Source organism: Gastrolobium bilobum, unplaced genomic scaffold, assembly GCF_033153095.1.
Source record: "Gastrolobium bilobum isolate Gb01-03AN ecotype WA unplaced genomic scaffold, APGP_CSIRO_Gbil_v1 utg4070, whole genome shotgun sequence".
Taxonomy (NCBI): domain Eukaryota; kingdom Viridiplantae; phylum Streptophyta; class Magnoliopsida; order Fabales; family Fabaceae; genus Gastrolobium; species Gastrolobium bilobum.
In genome coordinates this window covers 19838-41809 of record NW_026898134.1, presented here as the reverse complement: position 1 = coordinate 41809, position 21972 = coordinate 19838, and the positions used below count along the sequence as shown (strand labels likewise).

The 21972-nt window shown below is 36.6% G+C and overlaps 6 protein-coding genes and 2 pseudogenes across 8 annotated transcripts; 3 read left to right on the top strand and 5 right to left on the bottom strand.

The window, feature by feature from the left end:
- The first annotated feature begins 210 nt into the window (after positions 1–210).
- LOC133313126 (uncharacterized) lies at positions 211–1195 on the top strand. Its single transcript, XM_061514455.1, has 3 exons — positions 211–862; positions 949–1028; positions 1139–1195. The coding sequence occupies exons 1-3, from the start codon at positions 211–213 to the stop codon at positions 1193–1195; spliced, it is 789 nt and encodes a 262-aa protein (XP_061370439.1).
- Positions 1196–1662: 467 nt separating this feature from the next.
- Positions 1663–3333, top strand: LOC133313125 (telomere repeat-binding protein 3-like; annotated as a pseudogene).
- A 577-nt stretch (positions 3334–3910) lies between these two features.
- Positions 3911–7198, bottom strand: LOC133313114 (purple acid phosphatase 18-like). 2 transcript variants are annotated; one of them, XM_061514448.1, is made up of 5 exons: positions 6949–7198; positions 5429–6101; positions 4788–4972; positions 4611–4699; positions 3911–4454 (listed from the first exon to the last, which is right to left on the bottom strand). In XM_061514448.1, the coding sequence occupies exons 1-5, from the start codon at positions 7090–7092 to the stop codon at positions 4235–4237; spliced, it is 1311 nt and encodes a 436-aa protein (XP_061370432.1). In that variant the 5' UTR covers positions 7093–7198; the 3' UTR covers positions 3911–4234. The 2 variants fall into 2 exon arrangements, with proteins under 2 accessions (XP_061370432.1, XP_061370431.1); XM_061514447.1 differs by having other exon boundaries at positions 4788–4976; positions 5433–6101; positions 6949–7196.
- Positions 7199–9378: 2180 nt separating this feature from the next.
- Positions 9379–11992, bottom strand: LOC133313116 (disease resistance protein RUN1-like; annotated as a pseudogene).
- On the bottom strand, positions 11578–12698 carry LOC133313124 (TMV resistance protein N-like). The gene is made up of 3 exons (XM_061514454.1): positions 12628–12698; positions 11866–12372; positions 11578–11605 (listed from the first exon to the last, which is right to left on the bottom strand). Exons 1-3 carry the CDS (start codon positions 12696–12698, stop codon positions 11578–11580), a joined length of 606 nt encoding a protein of 201 aa, XP_061370438.1.
- A 164-nt stretch (positions 12699–12862) lies between these two features.
- LOC133313117 (uncharacterized) lies at positions 12863–15747 on the top strand. 2 transcript variants are annotated; one of them, XM_061514450.1, is made up of 3 exons: positions 12863–14094; positions 15017–15093; positions 15272–15747. In XM_061514450.1, the coding sequence occupies exons 1-2, from the start codon at positions 13215–13217 to the stop codon at positions 15040–15042; spliced, it is 906 nt and encodes a 301-aa protein (XP_061370434.1). In that variant the 5' UTR covers positions 12863–13214; the 3' UTR covers positions 15043–15093; positions 15272–15747. The 2 variants fall into 2 exon arrangements, 1 of the variants encoding a protein (XP_061370434.1); XR_009751762.1 differs by lacking the exon at positions 12863–14094 and adding an exon at positions 14464–14720.
- Positions 15748–16157: 410 nt separating this feature from the next.
- LOC133313123 (TMV resistance protein N-like) lies at positions 16158–16694 on the bottom strand. Its single transcript, XM_061514453.1, has one exon. It carries the CDS (start codon positions 16692–16694, stop codon positions 16158–16160), a length of 537 nt encoding a protein of 178 aa, XP_061370437.1.
- Positions 16695–19533: 2839 nt separating this feature from the next.
- LOC133313122 (disease resistance protein RPV1-like) lies at positions 19534–20190 on the bottom strand. Its single transcript, XM_061514452.1, has 2 exons — positions 19715–20190; positions 19534–19615 (listed from the first exon to the last, which is right to left on the bottom strand). The coding sequence occupies exons 1-2, from the start codon at positions 20188–20190 to the stop codon at positions 19534–19536; spliced, it is 558 nt and encodes a 185-aa protein (XP_061370436.1).
- Between the last annotated feature and the right edge of the window lie 1782 nt (positions 20191–21972).

The window sequence follows — 21972 nt, the reverse complement described above, 5'->3', positions numbered from 1 at the left end:
TAATAATCAAATTTATATGTACCTTTGCAGTTAATCGAAGAACGCGTTAAAAGAAGCAAGAACTAGCCTCGTTCCACGAAGGTGAAGCGAGGAGAGTTTCGGTGAAAATTCGTGCAGGGTTACCTTTTTTTCTTTTTTCTTTTTGGGTTACACAAAAGTTTTCTCTACCAGTGATAATACTTGTTGTTAATTTACAATCTCAAATGTACAATGGCCATCAAGATTCCAAATTTACTAACCCATTCTAAGCTATGGAGAATTGTGGGTATTTTGTCAAGTGTAGTTGCACTTGTCTGTTATGCTCTGAGCTCATCTTTTAATTATCTATTCGGAAAATGGAATGTTTTAAAGATGGTTCTGTATGTTGTGGTGAGTTGCAGTGTCTGTGGCGTGATGTTGTTTGCTACAAGATGGCAAGTTTCAAGAAACACCTTGATGAAAGCTCATGTAGTGTTTTTGGCTTTGATCATCACCTCTTTATACTCATTTTTCTACGATAAAGCTGTGAATGGAAAACCAGATATTCTTAGCCTCATTTCAAGTGGGGCTTTCGCTTTGATGTCACTTAGCTTCTCTAGACAAACTGACCTTGGATTCGAAGTGGGTGTGTGTAATTTCTTTCTTGGGTGCCTTACTGTGCAACTAACGAAGATCAACTTGATGCTCGCTTTTGTGGCAGCGTTTTTCTGTTATTCCATCATTGTTCTTCGTTCCTATTCTGATTTCCAGCTAGAGAAACGCAATGTTGTCCAAGACCATGTAACCGTGGAAATTGTTACTTGTGCAAATGGAGTAGAAACACCATCTCACCATGAGAATGGAATGGATGGCGACAACTCTAGCTCATCCACTAATTCTTATGGTAATTATTTGTCTGTTTTCCTACAAAAATTTTTTTGTCTTATTCACTGGGGGTTTATGTGTTTGCCGTGTATATCTTGTAACCAGTGAAGTTTAGCATCAAGTCATTCAGGATACCAGAGCTTTATATCGAGATTCCTGAAACAAATACGGTTCATTCACTTAAGGTATTAGTATAGCAGTAGCTTTAGCCTTATTATTATTATAAAGAAAAATATTAATGTTTGAATATTGGCATTAGCTGTCTTCTCCACGATCCTTTTAAGAATTTTTGTAGAGGACAGTCATGGAGGCAGTTACATCTATACTCGAAGGGGGAGTGTGTGTTTGTTGAGATATATAGTCTCACATTGATTGAATGAGCAACTAATATGGCCTTTATAAAGTCTTGTGCACTCTCATCCTTTGAGCTAGCTTTTGGGGTGGTGTATGGTTCTTTACATAGTATCAGAGTCTCACCGTCCCCCCGCTTTAAAGTGGAATTAAAAAAAAAAAAGCACAAAAAGTAAACCAAAAATGGGCCTGTGCAATTTCCACTCTTCTAGCCTAAAGGGCTCTTGCGTGAGGGGGCGTGTTGAGATATATAGTCCCACATTGATTGGATGGGCAACTAATATGGCCTTTATAAGACCTTGGGCACTCTCACCCTCTGAGCTAGCTTTTGGGGTGGTGTATGGTTCTTTACATAGTATCAGAGCCTCACCGTCCCCCCGCTTTAAAGTGGAATTAAAAAAAAAAAGGCAAAAAAAGTAAACCAAAAATGGGCCTGTGCAATTTCCACCCTTCTAGCCTAAAGGGCTCTTGCGTGAGGGGGCGTGTTGAGATATATAGTCTCACATTGATTAGATGGACAACTAATATGGCCTTTATAAGACCTTGGACACTCCCACCCTTTGAGCTAGCTTTTGAGGTGGTGTATCTCAAGGGGAAAGAAGTGAGAGATGATGCCATGACTCTTGTGCAGACTGGTATATCTTGTAAAGAAAATTTGGATGACCTCTGTTTTATATTGGAACCTAGTACTTTACAGGCACCTCCAGCTTTATATGTTGGTGATCCTCCTCAATGTGAGACATCCCAAGCTGATATACAAAGACCCAGTTTGTGGTAATAGTCATATTTAAGAGCATCTAATTTTTCTTTTCATCAATTAAATCTGGTTGAATTTCTCTTCGATTCTATTTTATGTATAGTTTTTCACTATACAAAATTATCATTTGATTTTTTTAGGTTCCCAAGTACACCTTCCTCTGATTCAGGGGTTATTGATGACCCAAGTGGCTCCTCCTCACTAAGAAGAGATGATACAAACAGTCTTGTTGAAAGTGGCACCGAACCAATTTCCTTCAACACTGACATTATAGAAGCATTAGATGACAATCACAGAGTTGGAGGCTCTGAGCTTGTACACCGTCGAAACAAGGGGCAGCTATTTTCTCTTCCTGAGACAGAAACACTTGTTATGGCAGTTGAGAAGCTTGGCACAGATAGGTTATTTTTTTATTTTTTATTTTTTAAAAAAAATTTCCTTAGCAGCTTGAGCAGGGTTTAGACAGGTGAATGAACTATGCTGCTGCTAAATCCATGTTTACTTCATGCAGGTGGCATGATGTTGAGTTACTTGCTACTGAGAATGCAAACAAGAGGACCTATGTAGACTGGGAGGTACATGTTGCCCTTTCGTTTGTTATATTATACATATGAAGTTTTCTTTAATAAGAGGGGTTAGTTAATAATTAGAAAGATATTGTAGAAAAGGCATTGGATTTTCTCGTGGTTATTTTGGCTGTTTTATGGCTTTCCAGTTTCCATTGTAAACTTGGCCTATGACTATTCTAGTTGAATGCATGCTTCCTGTTAATTTAAAGAGAATCTTCTTGACAATTCAGAGTTTCTCATTTGGTACATAGGATATCGTAATCAGTTTGCATAGTCCAGATTTATTCCTATTTTGGGTTATGAATATAATATTTTGTAAGGTTAGGGTAACCTAAAATATGTTGAAAGTATCATTCATAAAGTCCTTCACTTTAGTTGCATTACTAGGTATAGTTTACAAAGAAGAAAGTTATATTTGCACTGAATGATATCTTCTTTCAAAATCAAGAGAGGTATTGCAGTTTGTAATGTTAGTACTGCTACTAGACCTGACCTACATGTATACACAGGATAAATGGAAGACATTAGTGCAGACAGCTAGATTCTCTCCTCAGGCCTCAGGAAAGGAGGGGAGAACCTGTTCCCCAAGAGCTCTTGGACAGAATCTTGTCTGCCGATGCATACTGGTCTCATCATCAAGCCAAGAGACATGGCAAGCATCAAGCTAGAACTTTGAACATTACAGAAACTTCAGCTGAAAGAGTCATTGATGATAATATAACAGCTGGGGGGCTAGGGATAGGGCATCTGCCCACAATCGTGGAAGTTCTTAATGCAATTAATGGGGAGGAGAATGATCAGAAGTTATGTTGAGTGAATAAAAAAATGTTACATATGCGGGAGGAATTGAATGAAAGGGAGTATCCCTTCGAGAAATCCTTATCTAATTATCTATTCCATGCAGAAACAAAATTTAGAAGATTAAGGAAGGAGAAAGATTTTACAAGCTGGAATTCACGAGATTTACGAGATACTGATATCTGTTATTCGAACTTAGTTTGTCCAGACATCTTAAAATAGCTATGATGGCATACATGCATACATGTAATTGGATTCTCAAACCTGATTCATGTGTTGGTTCAAACTGGGTCTAATCAGTGTTTAGTAGTTCAAGACAGAATAGGCAGACCCAGAAGTTTTAACTAAATGCTTATTTACCACTTTGCGGTTTTTACAGATTTATTCATAGATTGGTGGTTTACATTCTATCTTATCCCCTTCAACCTGTTATCAGACTATCAGCAAACAATGATTTCAGATTGAAGGCATTTTGTTAATTAGACCATTGTGCATCCTAGTAGAATCATCATGACTTTAATCATTGCATGGCTTTGGAATCAAATCTAAACGCCAGTCAAGAATATAAACTAAACATATTTGTCACCCGTTACTAAGCAAACGAGTTTTAGTTTTCCTATATAGAAACCAATCTTCAGACAATACAACCAATATTGTGAATTGTAAATAGATAACAAGCCATAAACTCCATTTCCAGACTATTCCAAGTCCTAAGTATTTAAATACAAGTACAACCAGCAGTTATGTACTGAAATACCTCAGACTACTGACTCTGCTGACAGCCTGACACAAGCCCAGCATACTCAAGCTGCTAATAATCTTATATACTAATCTTTGGAATTGTCTCATTTTCTACATATATCAAACTATTGCTAATCCACCCAGTTAACGAATGACAGCAGCAGAACTAGGGCTTTTAGGGTGTCATAAGCATACTCCTGAGTTCGTGTCTCTTTTGATCAACACATCCTGAACTGGCCAAAGAGGTTATCCATATATCATCAGCTATCACCGACTCATCATCATCATTCCTGTGCCAACTCCAGAAGGCATGAGTGGAATTTACAATCTTCAGCTCACCATGACCAAAACTGGCTTCGCGGAATTCTGACCACTTTGGCTGTGGGTTTATATACCTGTCAACAAACAATGATGTAAGGATACATCCACAACAATGAAAAAACAAATCTTGGGCCGCAAGCTTGCTGACTAACAACCTCAATATAGATTTTTTCACATAAACGATTCAGTGAACAGATTTCTATGGAATGTATCTGGCAGTGATAACTTACTTATGAGCTAAGCCTTCTCTGTTTCCTCCATCACCAACAGTTATATGGACAGCACCACAGGGATCCAATCTTCCATTAAACACACGTTTCTGTCAATCAGACAAAGTACCACTTAGGACCCAGTTTCCATTAAATCATGCCCATAAAGAAAATAAATACCAAACCATAAAGGCATACCGAACGTTCATAAGCATGAACATGACCAGCAAGAACTAAATCAACACTAGCCGCATAAAGCAATGGCTCCATAGCTGCCATCATATCATCCCCTGCACCTTGATGAGCCTTGTTACTATTATACCATGGCGCATGAAATAACACAAGCAGCCAAGGTGTCCTTTCCCTGTCCACTTTTGAAAGATCTGCCTGTAGATGAGGAGTGAGGAAAAATTAAAGAGAGGAAAATAGTTGGCAGGGAGAAATTCGTGGCCATCACGAGGAAAGACTTTGTCCAATGGCATGACCACTGACAGATATATCAAATGGGGATCCTTTTAAATGTCCCTGGTGATCACGAGCTAAATATTTCAAGATTGCCAGAGATCTAATTTAATCTTCCCTTTTAGTGGATCTGAAATGTGTTTTTTATAATAATGGAAATGATTTTGAGCTTTAACCATTTTGCTGTGTACTTTTCTTCGTAAAATGATAAATTGTAGAGTAAAGAAGACAAATAATACTAATAATAATGTGCCAAAAGAATGACAGAAGAAGACTTCCATTTATATTATCTAGTCCAACCACTTATAGCAGGCCATGGATTCTATCCATTTCACTTATCCCAGTATAGTTACTGTTGATCAGTTGGGGCAATCAACTCACCTTTAGCCATGTGTATTGTTCTGAGTATTCATCATAATCTGCATAGGAGCCAAGCATGATAACATGAACACCTGCAACTTCAAAAGAATAATAGAGATTTGAAGGTGATCCACTTTCCTCAAATGGCATTTTCCACCTGGAATTATAGGCTACAAACCCATTCTTTAACAATGGTATGTTCTCCTTTTCATGGTTTCCCTCTGTTACCATCCAAGGCCTTGTACTAGCAAGTGGCTCCACTAGCTTACCAAATGCGTCCCATAGATGTTGCATACAATCAGCATATGAAAGGTCTCCTGGAAGCAGGTACACATCATGTTTACATTGGTCAATATGAGCTAATGTTGATTCAGTCCAACCAGTTTGACCAAGATCCCCGGCCACAGCAAAAGTAATTGGAAATTGAGCTGGAGGTGTTTTGAGCTGGAACTCAGGACCTTGTCCACCACATCGGTAAAAGTACACAGTGTTATCTTCCAAAGGCCCAATTACAGTATGGTGTATCTTTCCTGAGCTATATAACAGATAATTATAAGAGGTGCACTCTCCTTCAGCTACTGAGTCATATCTCCCAGGTAATGCTCCATATTCTACAAATGAAGGTGAATGTTTATCATCAGTTATCCAGGTAACTCTCATGTGCTTGTCTCCTGCCAAAGAAATGTGTACCTGGAATAGACATGGATAAAGTGACTGCTTAATAAAGGAAGCATGGTTCCCAGTTTACAGAATAGTTGTCCTAGAATTGGCAAATAATTCACCTAAAGCAAAGCCAAATGTTTAATAAGCAGTTAAACAACAGTCCTTGTCTGTGTACATGTATTATAAATAATATATGTCATTTGAAGATTTGTGACATAAAGCCCACTATGTAAGACAAGACATGAAACAAGCACTATACTCTCAATACACTAGTGTCAGAAAATTAGTGGATGAAGTTTGAATACCGTCACCAGAGAAAACCTTACAGTTTTATATCTTGAACCAAGAGATATAGTACCCGCAGTCACTCTTACACCATTTTCAGAAGGTGAAAATAGCTACCACAATATACTCTCAAACTCTTATCGAAATGGCTACCGGAACCAAAAGCAAATAAGTGATTACAATTACAAACTGCAGCTAATTATGGGTAACAGAAACTCCTTGATTGTCTCAAGACAGATAATGCTAACCCTTCAAATGGTTCTCTATTTGATGCTTGTAAGTCACTAAACAAAAACCCCTGACCCATGATAGTTCAACATATCATATGTACAAAGAATTCAATTCTGCTGCAAATTGAATGGTTATAAATCAGTGAGCACAATCTGCTCGGATCTGTCTTTATGAAGGTAATTAATTACCTGTGGGAAGGGCTTTGTATGTAAACTCTGAACTCTAATTCTTTCTATTACTAAAGAAATCAAATACTGTAAGATTATCAAGTAATAAATAGCACAAAACTGAATTTCCCAGGGAAAAAAGAAGAAGAAGAAGCCATATATGAATATGATGGAATGAAAGAGAGTTAGACCTGGTTGGGGTAAGAGGAGTGGGACTTTGAGATTGAATCCAATGGGATGTGTAAGGTTTTACGAGGAAGAGGGCGAACATATTCTGCCGTGACAGTTGCAAGAACAACCGTTAGAATCAGAATTAGTTTGAGTTCCATAACCATTTGATACCTGCGGCTTCGAAGTCCACTGGAACAGTAACTGCTGGAACAGCACGACAACAATGTCCTTCCACTTTAACCTTTCTTTCTATCATCAACCTCCTACTCAAATCATCCAAATGATGTCACCAAATTTGTCCTTTGCGTGACTAACAATTTTTTTTTGTCTTATAAATAAAAACGAAGACCAAAATCAATGTATTATTTCTATTAAAAAAAAAATTAACATATTATATGCCCAGCCAAAAAAAATAAAATCGATGAAATTATTTAAATAATTTGGCAAGACAATTTAATTGTGTTATGTTATTGATTTTACTTTGACATACATTGATTTTTTTTATAAGCAAAATATTTTTTTTTTAATTATTGTTTAAAAGTCAAACGATTTATATAAATGCTTTTAGACAATAGTATAAAAATAAGGGAAATACTATTCTTCTGTCACAGCAGAGTGAATAGTATTTCCTGCTGAGACATTAAAGATTGGATTCTTTTTCTTTTTCTTTTTTTTTTTAAAAAAAATAATGGGACCTACTGATATTTGAGTGTGTAGGAAAATTAAACTTATCTACTGTCACATAAGAAAACTAAACCCCTAAAAATAATGTTATTGTAATAACATTATTTCCTAATTAATGATACAAATATTTAGTAAGATAATAATGAAATTTACAACATTTATTAATTTATAACTAATTAAACGTCGGGACCCTGATTCATAAACAACACATAATCTAATATAATGATATATTTAACAAATATTATTTAAAATTAGAACATATATTAGATTTATCAATTTTATTTTAATCCTATTAATAAAAATAATAGAGTTACTCTAGATGAATCGCAAGGCTTTCATACATATATAATAAACATAGGAAAAATATACTCTTATATTGTAGGAGATTTTTTTTTCTTATACATATATCGATTTTTGTGTCATTTTTTTTATAAGTGAATCCCACATATAATTGTCTTTATAATATGAGAGAATTTCTCTTTTATTGCATGAGATTAATAAAATGAGTTTGTTTTTTCTAAAGTTATTTTAGATAACTTTATCTAATGTTCATTGAAACGACGTCGTTTTAAGGCGGAAATCATGGTGTATTTATAATTTTAATTTATTTCAGAGTTATAATAATCTTTATCATTCTAATTTTTTAATTTTTCAATCCCAAAACGACGTCGTTTCGATGAACATTAGATAAAGTTATGTAAAGTAACATTAGATACATTTTTTCCTAATAAAATAAGTAAACAAAATATAAAGTTTCCCATGCGAACATTGTGTCGAACTTATTAAAGATAATAGACTCTCAATCATGCACAAAGAATAGAAAAAATAAAATAAAAAAATCTTAAGTGCATTAATTATATTATAAACTACAATTTGGGTTAGTTGCAATCCAATCAACACGAACAGATAAAATTATACAAAACCAGGGGAGGCTAGGTTGAGTTTGCTCAACACGAACAGATAAAATTATACAAATCCAATCTTGAGTTTGCTCTAACTTAAAAGATTCATTTTTTGTGGCAACTTGGTTGCGGTCTTTTAATTTTTTTTTAAAAAATTGTAGTAAAAGCATTGTTTTAGTTAAGACACTTTTTTTTCTTTCTTTCTTTCTTTATTACCTTAAATTACCATTTATGTCTATGGAACCCGGCAACAGTACATTTTTTCGGTCTTTGAAATGTTGTTAAAAATTAATATTTTTGATAAAAAGTTACCTAAATGAATTTCATGAAGTTATGAGGTTAATAGGTAAAGAAAATACTGATATTATGCAAGATAAAAAAGTTAATCTTCGCTCCCCCTCCCCTGCAATTCTGGCTCAACCACTGCCTATAAGTAAGTGTTATATAGATAGTTGGAGAGTATTTCTGTGTGTGTGTGTGATATTTTGTGCCATAACTATTGTGCGCAAGAGCTCACATCAGTCATGTGGGTGATGATTATGGTCTTGTGAGGAAAGTTAAGGGAATATGATGGTGGATTGGGCTCCAAATTGGGCTCATGACACTCATTCAGAGTATTATAAAAGAATAAACACTGGGTGAAGCAACAGTGTAATGAGACAAGTAAAAGAATAATTAAAGAAATGCAGGTAATTAAATACAAGGAGTAAAAGGCAAAAACAAATTAAGAAATTAAGATGAAGCACTGAATTAATCTCGAAGTAAAAGCACTGAATTAAGTAAATTTGCAAAATAAAAGGAAACGTAACTTGAGGGAACTCGTCCTCCTTCCAGCAGTTTCTAGTTATAAGTCTAACTGGAACTATTATCCTAATTAATAACATGACACTTTATCCATAAACAACTTCCCAGACAGTGGCATTATAACAGCTATCCATTTCTAAGCTGGTGTGATCGGTACTGGCTTCGAGTCTTTGACGGCACTTTTATGTACTCAAGTCTTTATCGATCTGTTGACAGTCGAGCTCCGACCCTTTCCACAATCTTGTTGATAAATTCATATTCGTACCTACAAAAATACACGTCCTTTTAATTCATTCATGCACAGTTTTCCCTTCCTTTCTATTAATCAGAATTTATTTCATCAACATAATAAAACTAAGTCTGGCTAATTAATCTTCACAAAAAACAGATTGCAACACAAAACTGGAATTAATAATCAAGTAAGAGGTATATATGAAGTAGTTAATGATCACATATTATTAAAGACTAGAATTAGTAGACATTAATTATGCAACTTCATCAGGTAAAAGTAATTGAAAGCATACTACACAGTACGTACTCATTCTCTTCGATTTGCATTCCTTCGTTCGAGTTGGCGGCATCAGACAAAGCTGTCCTCCATTTCTGCACCTTCTCAGGTTCATTTCGAAACATATTGTCATGTTCCGTCATGGCTTTGCCATAACTTTTTTCTGGATTGCATAAATCAGACTTTTCAATTTTGTAAAATATCGGTAAGACCTTCTGGTTCTTCGACTTCATACACTCAATGATCATGACAAGTTCATCAAGACACCAAGAGGAATATGCATAGTTTTCAGAGAAAACAATAACTGAGAGCCTTGATTGTGCAATTGCTTTCATAAGAGTTGGTGAAAGTTCATCCCCACCCCTCAATCCATCATCATCCATGAAGGTTTTGAATCTGCCTTGGCACAAGGCATTATAGAGAAAGCAAGCCTGTAAAGGAATAGCGGGTATCTATCCCAGTAAAACTGAGAAAAACATCGGTAGACAAGAAATCCACAATCCTTTGGACGAATTCATGTTCCTTCCTATAAAAGCACAAATCCTTTTAATGCAATAAGTCTAGTATTTGTGAGCACAACCTTTGGTTTTATTTCTATTGACCACAATTATTACTTCAATACAGTAAAGTTAAGCTTCTTACACCAAATCTTAACCGTTGATTTCCGTACATCTAACGATTGAGATTTATTGAGAATTAAAAATTGATTAATGAGTGAGACCTAATAAATCTTAACCGTTAGATGCAAAAAATTAATGATTAAGATTTGGTGTAAGACTTATTATTCTTACACCAGTGTAAGATAATCTTGTTCCTATATATATATATATATATATATATATATATATATATATAACTACATTGAAACTAGAAACAAAACCTTTACGACATATACTATTGAATTATGAAGATCTGATTGATTAACAGAATCACCTTTTGAATCACGTACGAGGTATAAATGATAAGCATGAGACTTGGGGTTTAACATTTCAATAGATATTGAAAAAGGAGGTATAAATTAAATAATTAAAAGTCACAGTTGTTGAATTTTGTAAGCTAAAAGTAATTAAAATTTGAAAGCATAAATGCACCAATTTCGTAATCAAAGCCCTTCAAGTCATATTTTTAAATCCTAATACTAGTAAAATAACATCAGTTGTGGAACTTAGCCAAGAAGAGTAATTGAAAGTATACTATATATGTACCCGATTTCAAAATGCCATCCACTTATGTCGGTGACTTCAGTCAAAGCTGACCTACATTCCTTCACCTTCTCTGCTCCGAACCTATTTTCATGTGCTTCCATGGCTCTGGCATACGTACCTGTCTGATGCCTTACATCGGATGGATATACTCCATAAAAGATGGGCAAAACCAGTTGGTCTTTCCTCTTCCTGCAGTCAAGGATCTGGACAAGTTCATCAAGACACCACGAGGAAGATGCGTAGTCTTTGGAGAGAACAACAATTGAAATCCTTGATTCTTCCAATGCTTCTTTAAGAGAGTGTGAGATTTGGTCGCCAATGTTCAATTCACCGTCATCCATCGATACCTTTAAAACTGACAAAAACATCGTAGGACCAGTGGGCGGGGGGGAGCTTCATGATCGCCATGATTTCTTGGATAAATTTATATTCGTACCTATAAAAGTACAAGGCCTTTTAATACATTCATAAACAATTTTCAGAATTTATTTCATCAAAGTAATAAAATTAAACTTGACTACTTAATCTTCACAAAAATATACGTAGTTACCCAAAATACAAAACAACATCCCAACTGGAAACAAAACCTCAACAACCACACACATACACATATACTAACCCATATCTCATTATCTCTGATAACCTTCCTCACTAACTAAGTTACATTTAAAACAAAAAATACAAGAATGGATTTTTGTTTGACGGTTCACAGATTTTTAAGAAAGACATATATATTAAGATATAGATAGTAAAATTCTTAACAACTAGTGTTAATAAAATAGACATTAATTACGGAAACTTTGCAGAAAGTAATTAAAAAAAATATTATGGTACCTGGTTTTCAAGAACCGTCCTTTGAGGTTGGCCACTTGTTTCAGAGCTGACCTCCATTCCTCCACTTTCTTCGAGCCCTCTCCCAACCTATATTCATGTGCTTTCATGGCTTTGCAATAACTACTTTTCTGATGCCTTACCACTGTCGGTTCCACTTGGTAAAAGATCGGCCAGACCAATTGGTTTTTCTTCTTCCTAGAGTCAAGGATCCTGACAAGTTGATCAAGACTTAAGGAGGAATATGCATAGTTTTCAGATAAAACAATGATTAAAAACTTTGATCCTTCAATTGCTTTGATAATGGATGGTGTAATTTGGTCCCCATCCTTCAATCCCTCATCATTCATGAAGGTTTTGAATCCCTCCTTGTCCAAAGCATTATGAAGAAAACCTGTAAAGGAGTAGCGAGTATCTTTTCCAATAAAACTGAGAAAAACATCGTAGCTGGGCAGCCTTTCGGTGAGGATTTCCACAATCTTTTGGATAACTTCATATTCCTGCTGTTGCCTACAAAAGTATAAGGCCTTTTAATTCATTCATCCACAGTTCTTAATTTCTTTCTATTAATCAGAATTACTACAACATAATCAAATTAAGATTGAGTAATCAATCTGCACAAAGACAGGTTGTGACACAAAATACAAAAGAAACTCAAAACAAAACTTTTTTTTTTAATAAACTACGACTATCATCCACGAGAGGTGAGTCCTCTTTAAACCGAGAACATCCACTTCATGTGGGAATAGCTTTCCCAATCAAAACCAAGCCTTTACAACACATACAAGATCACTTGCCTTGCCTCCACAACATTCCTGGTTAACAAGATCACTCATTTTTTGAAACGATAATTAGGAGATGGGAGATGGGCCTTACCAGTTGACAGACATTCAAGGAGCTAGGAGGTATACATAGTCACATTTGTTAAGAGATATAATAAAGCCTTAGTTTCGGGTGAATTGTTGCGTGACAAATGTATTGGAGCATTTGACTAAGCGATCTCGAGCTTAATTTTTAGAGTCCAATTTTCAAATAAAAAGTTGAATTTAAGCCCAATATAACCAAAATTAAAGAAAGCATGGTGTAGCAATAGCATCTCACATGCCCAAGTATTAGTAATTCTAGAATATTCTACACAAGTTGTTAGGATGTTGTGTAACAATCCTTTGAGGGTATATGTAGGCATGAATTGGATAATGAAAGCAAGCAAGAATTGTCAAGTAATTTCCCTCTCTCCTATTCTCTCTTTCTATCGTCTGGAATCATCATTTCTTCTATTATTCTCTCGGTAATCTCTTCTTCTCTTGCTACTGTTCTCTTCATTTCTAGACCTAGCAAAAGGTTACGTTACAATGGTGCTTTCATCGATGAATTCGCCCTCCCCATGTCCTCCTCAGCATATCTCGTATGTTCAGTCACACCTTCCACAACCGATTTTGGGTTTGCAATCTAACATCCAAATCCGCCAAACTTCCATCAAACCAAATGTTGACGACGTCAGAGCTAGCATCCTAGCTTCTCTTGATCGACATATGACAGACTTCACATCTAAGTTGAATCACATGGCTAACCAGCTTCGAGAGTTTCACGAACAACAACGTCAACACCGTTTGCAATATCGTTGCAAGTGGCACTTGTTGGACAAGACAACCAAAGTCGTTGAAACAAAAATAGCATCAGAATTTGCACTGGAATTGGAATTGGAATCCGAATCGGAATCGGAATCGGAATCAGATCCTGACTTCCACATCTCAGATGTCGCGAATCACTCTCGTCTCTTGCAGGTTACTGCATTGGAACCCCCCTTGTACGGTGCTATTGCGCCAAGCACTGAGATCTTCGATGTTAATGGACAATCATGGTCACCGCTTCAGGTTTGGTTTGATCTACCACTACGGCCTCTCCACTTATTTTCATCGAATTTCATCGGTGTGTGTGCCCACAATCAACGAACAGAGCTGCCAGTTGAAGCAAAGATTCCATACTCTATCTTCTTCCTTGCGGGGAACGATTCATTAATTCCACTCTTGATTAGACGAGGCAATTCCGATTTTCCTTATGTCAATAATACTCTTTTTGAGTTCTACGTTAAACTGGGTTTTACTGCTTTTGCACGCCAACTGTTTGATTCCGGTGGAGGCGCAAATTATGATGCAATAGATTGGGCTCAAGGACTCTATGATATTCTCCCATCAAATTCTTTGACCATCTCAACTACAATACAACTACAAGGTTTGTTGGAGGGAGTCTATAATAGCCCAACTTAATTAATTAGTAAATCTAGTGTAATTAATTAATTAAACATGTTTTAGTGAGTGAAATTAAGTATAAGGCTTAATTAAATGAATCTGAGTCACTTTGGAGTTAAAAAGTGTACTCAGTGAAAATTAAGGGGTATAAATGGGTACTGGCGAAAGTGCCCAAAATATAAAAATAAAAATAGTAATATTCCTAGAATAATATTCCAGACTTTTGGGTAAAGTTTGGTAATTATTGGAGTTGAATAGATAGATGAACCAATACCCGCTTAAAGCCACTTAACCAATGTTAAGTGATAAAACACCAAAAAGAACCCCCATTTCCCCATAAACCCGTCGAACCAGAAGAGAAGAAGGGAGAAGAAAGGGAGGAAGAGAGAGAGAGAGGAAACCTTAACCGATTTGAGTGATTCAAAAGCCTAAATCGCTTAGAATCTCCTCCTCTTTCATAATCCTTGCTTTGTTTTGAGTGGGGAGCATTGTGAAGAGGGATATTGCCTCTCAAAAATTCGGCCATTGGAGAGATTTTGGGGTTTTGGTGGCTTCTACCTCCATGGGAGCTTGAGGAGCACTCACATCGTTGTTGTGCAACCATTGGTGGTAAGATTTAAACCCTTGAACCTTATTTTCATGGAAAATTTCATGAGTAGGGTTTTGTGAATAGTAAAGTGGGAAATTTAGAAATGGTGAGTAGATTGACTATGTTCTAGGAAGATTTAAGCTTAGAGCATGTTGTGAAAAATGCTAGGAACGACATTTAATCGGTGGAAATGAGCCTAGATAGTCATTTGATAATTGTTCATAATATTGGAAAATTCATGCTTGGATTGGTTAGTATTCTAGCATGTTGAACAATTAGTCAGTTGAATGATTGATTGTGTCCTTGTGATGTCTAGGACTGAGACATTTGGACCAACCGTGAGTGATCAACCATTGGAGTAAGCTATGGAGCTTGAATAGCTCATTGGAATTGGTAAGCTCATCCTTGTGTTGTGGTATGAAGAGGTATATATCAAGTAATTAATAATCACATATTATTAAAGACTAGAATTAGTAGACATGAACTATGCAACTTCATCAAGCTAAAAGTAATTGGAAGCATATTATTACAGTACGTACTCATTCTCTTTGATATGCTCTCCTCCTTCCAGGTTGGCGACATCAGACAAAGCTGACCTCCATTTCTGTACCTTCTTAGAGTCATTTCCATACATATTGCCATGCTCCGCCATGGCGTCGCCGTAACTTTTTTCTTGATTGCATACGTCAGACTTTTCAACTTTGTAAAATATCGGTAAAACCAGTTGTTTCTTCAAGTTCTTACGCTCAATGATAATGACAAGTTCATCAAGACACCAAGAAGAATATGCATAGTTTTCGGAGAAAACAATAATTGAGAGCCTTGATTGTTTAATTGTTCTGATAAGAGTTTCTGAAATTTCATCCCCACCCTTCAATCCCTCATCATCCATGAAGGTTTTAAATTCCTCCTGGCGCAAGGCATTATAGAGAAAGCCTGTAAAGGAGTAGCGGGTATCTTCCCCACTAAAACTGAGAAAAACATCGATAAACAAGAATTCGACAGCAAATCCCACAGCACTTTGGATGAGTTGATTTTGGGACCTATTAAAGCACAAACCCTTTTAATTAATTCAGTAATTCTAGTCTTTGTGAGCACAATATAGTGAAGCTTGACTAATCTATCAGCTCAAAAATATATTGTGACATCAAATATATATATATAACTGCATTGAAACTAGAAACAAAACCTTTGCAACATACACTACTGAATTATGAAGCTCTGATTAACAGAGTCACCTTTTGAAACACGTGCGAGGTATAAATGATAAGCACGAGACTTGGGGTTTAACAGTTCAACAAATATTGAAAAAGGAGGTATGAATTAACTAATTAAAAGTCACAGATGTTGAACTTTGTAAGCTAAAAGTAATTGAAATTTGAAAGCATAAATGCACCAGTTTCCTAATCAAAGCCCTTCAAGTCATATTTTTAACAACTAATACTAGTAAAATAATTTCAGTTATGGAACTTAGCAAAGAGTAACTGAAAGTATATACTATATATGTACCCGGTATTGAACTCCAATCCTTTTAAGCTGGCGACTTTAGACAAAGCTGACCTCCATTTCTGCACCTTCTCGGAGTTCTCTCCGAACCTAATTTTATGTGCTTCCATGGCTTTGCCATACATATTTCTCTGATTCTTTACATCGGACGAAACTACTTCGTAAAAGATGGGCCAAACCTGTTGGTCCTTCCTCTTTCTACAATCAAGCATCTGGACAAGTCTATCAAGACACCACGTGGAATGTGCATAGTCCTGGGAGAGAACAACAATTGAAATCCTTGATTCTTCCAATGCTTCTTTATAATCAGTGTGTGAAATTGAGTCGCCAGTAGTCTTGAATTCACCGTCATCCATGAGCGCCTTTATTCCCCAGTCCCGCAAAACATAATTTAGATTATTCATGCCGCTTCCGCGGTTATCCTTACCGCTAAAACTGACATAAATATCGCAGGACGTGTGGGCGGGGAGAAGCTTCATGATCGCCATGATTTCTTGGATAAATTTATATTCGTACCTATAAAAGCACAAGGCCTTTTAATACATTCATACACAATTTTCAGAATTTATTTCATCAAAATAATAAAATTAAATTTGACTACTTAATCTTCACAAAAATATATATATGTAGTTACCCAAAATACAAAACAACATCCAAACTGGAAACAAAACCTCAACAACCACACGCACACACGGAGAGAGAGAGAGAGTAACCCATATCTCTGATAACCTTACACCTTTTGTTGATGGGAGCCAAGGGAATGATCATAGTGTTTTGTAAGCTAAGTTCCATGATTTGTAAAGAATATGTAATGTAAATGATGCCTACTTGAAATTCAATATATGCATGCTTGTTATGTATTGAGTTGCTGAATTGGTTGGGCTGAAAATCAATTAGGTACCCTTTGTTTAAATTGGTAACGATGAGAAAACAAAGGTCATGCTGCCCAATTTCTAGCTAAATCTCATGAGGAGAGGTTGGATGAGGGCTAGGATTTAGTGTTGAGGCATGGACAATTGGGGTTTGTAATGGGGATGCATCTTCCCCTAGGCTTGGACTTGAAAAATGTGGGAATTGGAATTCCCTGGCAGCGCGTTTAAGCGCCCAGGAGCGCGCCCAAGCGCCCTGCTGCCCCTGCGAGTGCCAATGCATTCTGCCTCCTCGCGCTGGAGCGCCCAAGTGGGGGCTTAAGCGCCCAGGATTGCGCGCTGGAGCGCCCTGGCTCGCGCTTAAGCGCCCTTTGCTGCAGAAAGTTGGGATGCTTACTGTCCCCTCGTGTTTTAGCGCCCAGGGTGGGGCTGAAGCGCCCAGGGTTGCGCGCTTGAGCGCCCTGGTCCGCGCTTGAGCGCCCTTAGCCACTGAAGGAGGAGATGCTTCTGTCTCTGCGCGCTAAAACGTCCCAATGGGAGCTTAAGCGCCCAGGATAGCGCGCTTGAGCGCCCTGATGCGCGCTTAAGCGCCCATCTACACTGAAATACCTGATGCTTCCTGCCTCTGTGCGCTTAAGCGCCCAGATGGAGGCTTTAGCGCCCGATAGCGCGCGCTTGAGCGCCCGGTAGCGCGCGCTTGAGCGCCCGGTAGCGCGCGCTTGAGCGCCCGGTAGCGCGCTGAAGCGCGCGGGGCCTGTGACCAACACTCTCTGGTGTTGCTTCTAATTGTCATAACTTGGGCTACAGTGCTCCGATTGGAGCGCGGTTTGAAGCCACGAGTAGCTAATGAAGAAACCTACAATATAGTAGAAGTTGTGAAATAAATAAGAAGTAAATTAATGGTTTAAAAATGGAAAGTGAACATGATGTTAAGCTTAATTTATCTGTTTCCGCAAGGTAATATGGTTATGATCACGAAATTGGGTATTATAAGTTCGGTATGTTTTAAAATGAAAAATTTATCCGGATTTTAATTGAACCCATGTGATTGTAACTGCGCTTAATATCATAATGCGATGTTAACAAACCGATTCTAGAACGGGGTGTTACAGAGTCTGCCACTCATTTCCAATGAACATCCATTTTATTGTTTCAGTGAAGTTTTGTCTTTCATATATCCTATTCCGACCTTCACTTTCACAATTCAATGTTATGTCTAAATGTGCAACTGGAATATTCTTGGTATTGCGTTTCAGAGGTAGTCTCACAGTGAAAACTCTTCAAATGATTTTGGATTATAGTCGCTTGGTTATCTCCATGTTTAAAAACTTGATAGGAAGTGAGCTTTTGACTCGAAGATTATATAAAGAGGTTTACAAGGTCATTGGTCTGGTTGGAAAAAACGATGATGTGCTTCTCACAGGTGAAAATTCAACACCTTATAATGATCAATTTTACTCTCAGAAATGGTTCTTCAAGGTCTCTATTCGGGCACTTGGTGCTGCAATATATGCCCATCATGCAACTCTAATCTTGATTTTCTGGAACCCAGAGACTGAGGCATTGCTATACAAGAAAAGAGAAAATGATATATTGGCACGAGCATGCACAATCATGAAAGAAGTATATGTTTATGACATTATAGTGGGAGAAAACGATAAGATTGAAAATGTAGCTCGTTCATATGGTGACTCTGTTATTGTAACTACTAAGTTGGGTGATATAGTTCATTTTGACAGTACTTCTCGATCAATCAATTATGGATTGCTTTTTTGGGGTATGGTAGCAGAGGCAGCAATGCTTGGCCAGCATATCAGCATGTTATTCTCTGGTATTGTTGGGTTCAAGTTAACTGGAAAATGCTGCAGAAGTGTGACAATTGACTTGTTTTTAACTATGACCAAAGTGCTCAAGAAACATGGTGCTATTGGAAAATTTGTTGCATTTCATTATGATGGTAAGGGTAAATCTTGTGATGTACCCCGCGATTGCTTGCAGAATTTTCAAGGGTGCCAATCTCTAGGCCTAGGAACGGGGTCTACATTGGGTACCCTATTGAATTTGAAAACCAGGGGAGAATGCATAGATCAAGTGATGACCAGGGGAGAACACAAGGTGACAAAGGATGCTAGATTTATAGGTGGATTCACTTTAAGTTCTTTGGTTGAAGCTAGAGGATTTGGAATCATTTCTCTACTTTCTCCACCATTAATATTTTGTATTTTTATCTTTGATCCTGGTATTGTTATAACTCAACCTCGAGGACGAGGTTGGTTTGAAGGGCGATGGAATGTAGCAATAGCATCTCACATGCCCAAGTATTAGTAATTCTAGAATATTCTACACAAGTTGTTAGGATGTTGTGTAACAATCCTTTGAGGGTATATGTAGGCATGAATTGGATAATGAAAGCAAGCAAGAATTGTCAAGTAATTTCCCTCTCTCCTATTCTCTCTTTCTATCCTCTGGAATCATCATTTCTTCTATTATTCTCTCGGTAATCTTTTCTTCTCTTGCTACTGTTCTCTTCATTTCTAGACCTAGCAAAAGGTTACGTTACACATGGGCATTATCCAAACCATAAAAAAGCATACAATAATTATGGAACTTGGTGGGCTAAAAGTATTACATGCACGTACCCAATTTTCAACTGCCATCCAGTTAAGTTGGCGACTTCAGACAAAGATGTCCTCCATTCCTGCACTTTCATATAGTCTTTGTTGATCATATCTTCATGTGCTACCATGGCTTGGCCATAGCTACCTCTCTCATATCTTACATCGGATGGATCTACTCCGTAAAAGATCGGCCAAACCTGCTGGCCCATGCGCTTCTTACAGTCAATGATCTTGACAAGTTCATCAAGACACCGCATGGAATATGCATAGTCTTTGGAGAGAACAACAATCGAAACCCTTGATTCTTCCAATGCTTTGACACGCCTGAGTAGCTCATCACTATCGTCTTCGTCATCGTCATCATCATCTACGGGGAATGTCTTGATTCCCTTGTCGCGCAAAGTATGGTAGAGATTAGCTGTGAAGCTCAGGCGGGTATCGTTGCTATAACTGAGAAACACGTCGTAGGGGGTTGCAATGGCGCCTTCATTCGTCATCATGTTCCTAATGATGTGATAACCAAGTCTAGAGTACACGCAGAGTGCTAACACTAAAAGAAAAGGGATTTGACAAATAATTAGGTAGGAGGGTGAAGATGAGGTTCTACCATATACAGTACTCACCCAAGTTGAAAATAAAATAACACTGATGACAATGCATGGTGTTGTCCCCTTCTTCTCCATTGTACTATTTTCTTGTCATCTTCTAAGTTCTAAGCATCCCTCACATGCACCTCCCTCACACCGCCGTTCCCACTTCGGACAAGAAAATTAATTGATAATATCACTCTTATCAAATAACCTGTTTCCTATAAATCATTTAAATAATAATGAGTGTTAATTTTTTATATTAACTTAAGGTGTTTGACAATTCCAAAACCAGTAGAACGTAACATCCGATAGAACTAATTAGCTAAGCACATATAAAAATAAAAATAAAACGAATTAAAATTTAATTTGATTCAAACTACTTTGAAACTAACTCTATATAAATTTTATTTGAATTAAAATTAATTTGATTATAACCTTTGAAATACAAATAAGTATGTTTAACTAAACAATTAAGTTTATAATTACGACAAAATATTATTATTCACATACATCAGAATATAAATAACAAATTAAATGAAACACAAAATAATTAATTTATAAATACAAAAGAAAAAATTTGTCAAATATTCATAATTAAATTATTTGTCGAATAGATTTTGAAAACAAACAACAATTGTCATTTAAGTATATATATTGTTCGGTCCGGGAAAGACCGTATTGTTATACCGTATGGTATGCGCTCAGAGATATTCTATGAATAGGTATCTTCGTTGGCTTATAGCCAATATCTCCATCATTGTGCATAAGCAATAGACTTATTATAGTCAAGATGTGGGTGTGTGCACATTGTGGATGGGATCTTTAACCTCTTATTTATAACGGTTACCTCTTGGGCTTGTGTAAATCTCTCAGTTGTAGTAAGATTCAATTTCCTTTCTGTTGGGATAGAGACTCTATCCTTAATAGCCTTACTGTTTCATATTGTTAGAATAATTGAGTAATTATCCTTCAAAGGATCCTTGAATAAGTGGTTAGGATATGAAAATATTTCATAATATATATTATGGGATAAATAAGAATAATGTTGTAGGAAAAAAACTGGTGTCATGCAACCACTTGAGACAACACAAAATCCTTGAAAAGAGTGCATCTTTCACTTTCTTTATTATTATCTAGTTTGTCTTTTCTTTGTAGAAAAAAAAAAAGTTATTCATGTAACATGACAAAACTAAAGCCCATATATTATATATATCATAATAGGTTTTGTGAACATGGTACTAACAAAAAAAAATATTTTTCTGTTTTTCATCATTCTTGCTTGACCTGCATCTGCATGTGTAAAATTATAAAGAATGTGGATATGTGGTAAAAGAAAATGATTTCTTAGGCGGGACCTACGCGGTTTTGCTGGTAGACTGCTCCTTCCTTCTCATGAGTCACCGTGACATATACTGTAAATAATATGTCAAATGGTGGCACAATGGTCGATGTCTCAACTTATCCGTTATTCTCTTTACTAATTTTATTTTCCAACTGAGAAATTTCCTTCCGTAAAACACGCCGCTGTTAGCGTTCTCAATACGGAGAAGAAATTATATACATACATGGTTTATATTTTGCAGCTGCCGGATACGCAGCATGTAACATTTTCGTTTCGAGCTGGTTCAATTAATATACATATGATACAAATAAAAACAGCAGAGGATTTAACTTACGAAAATAAGAGCT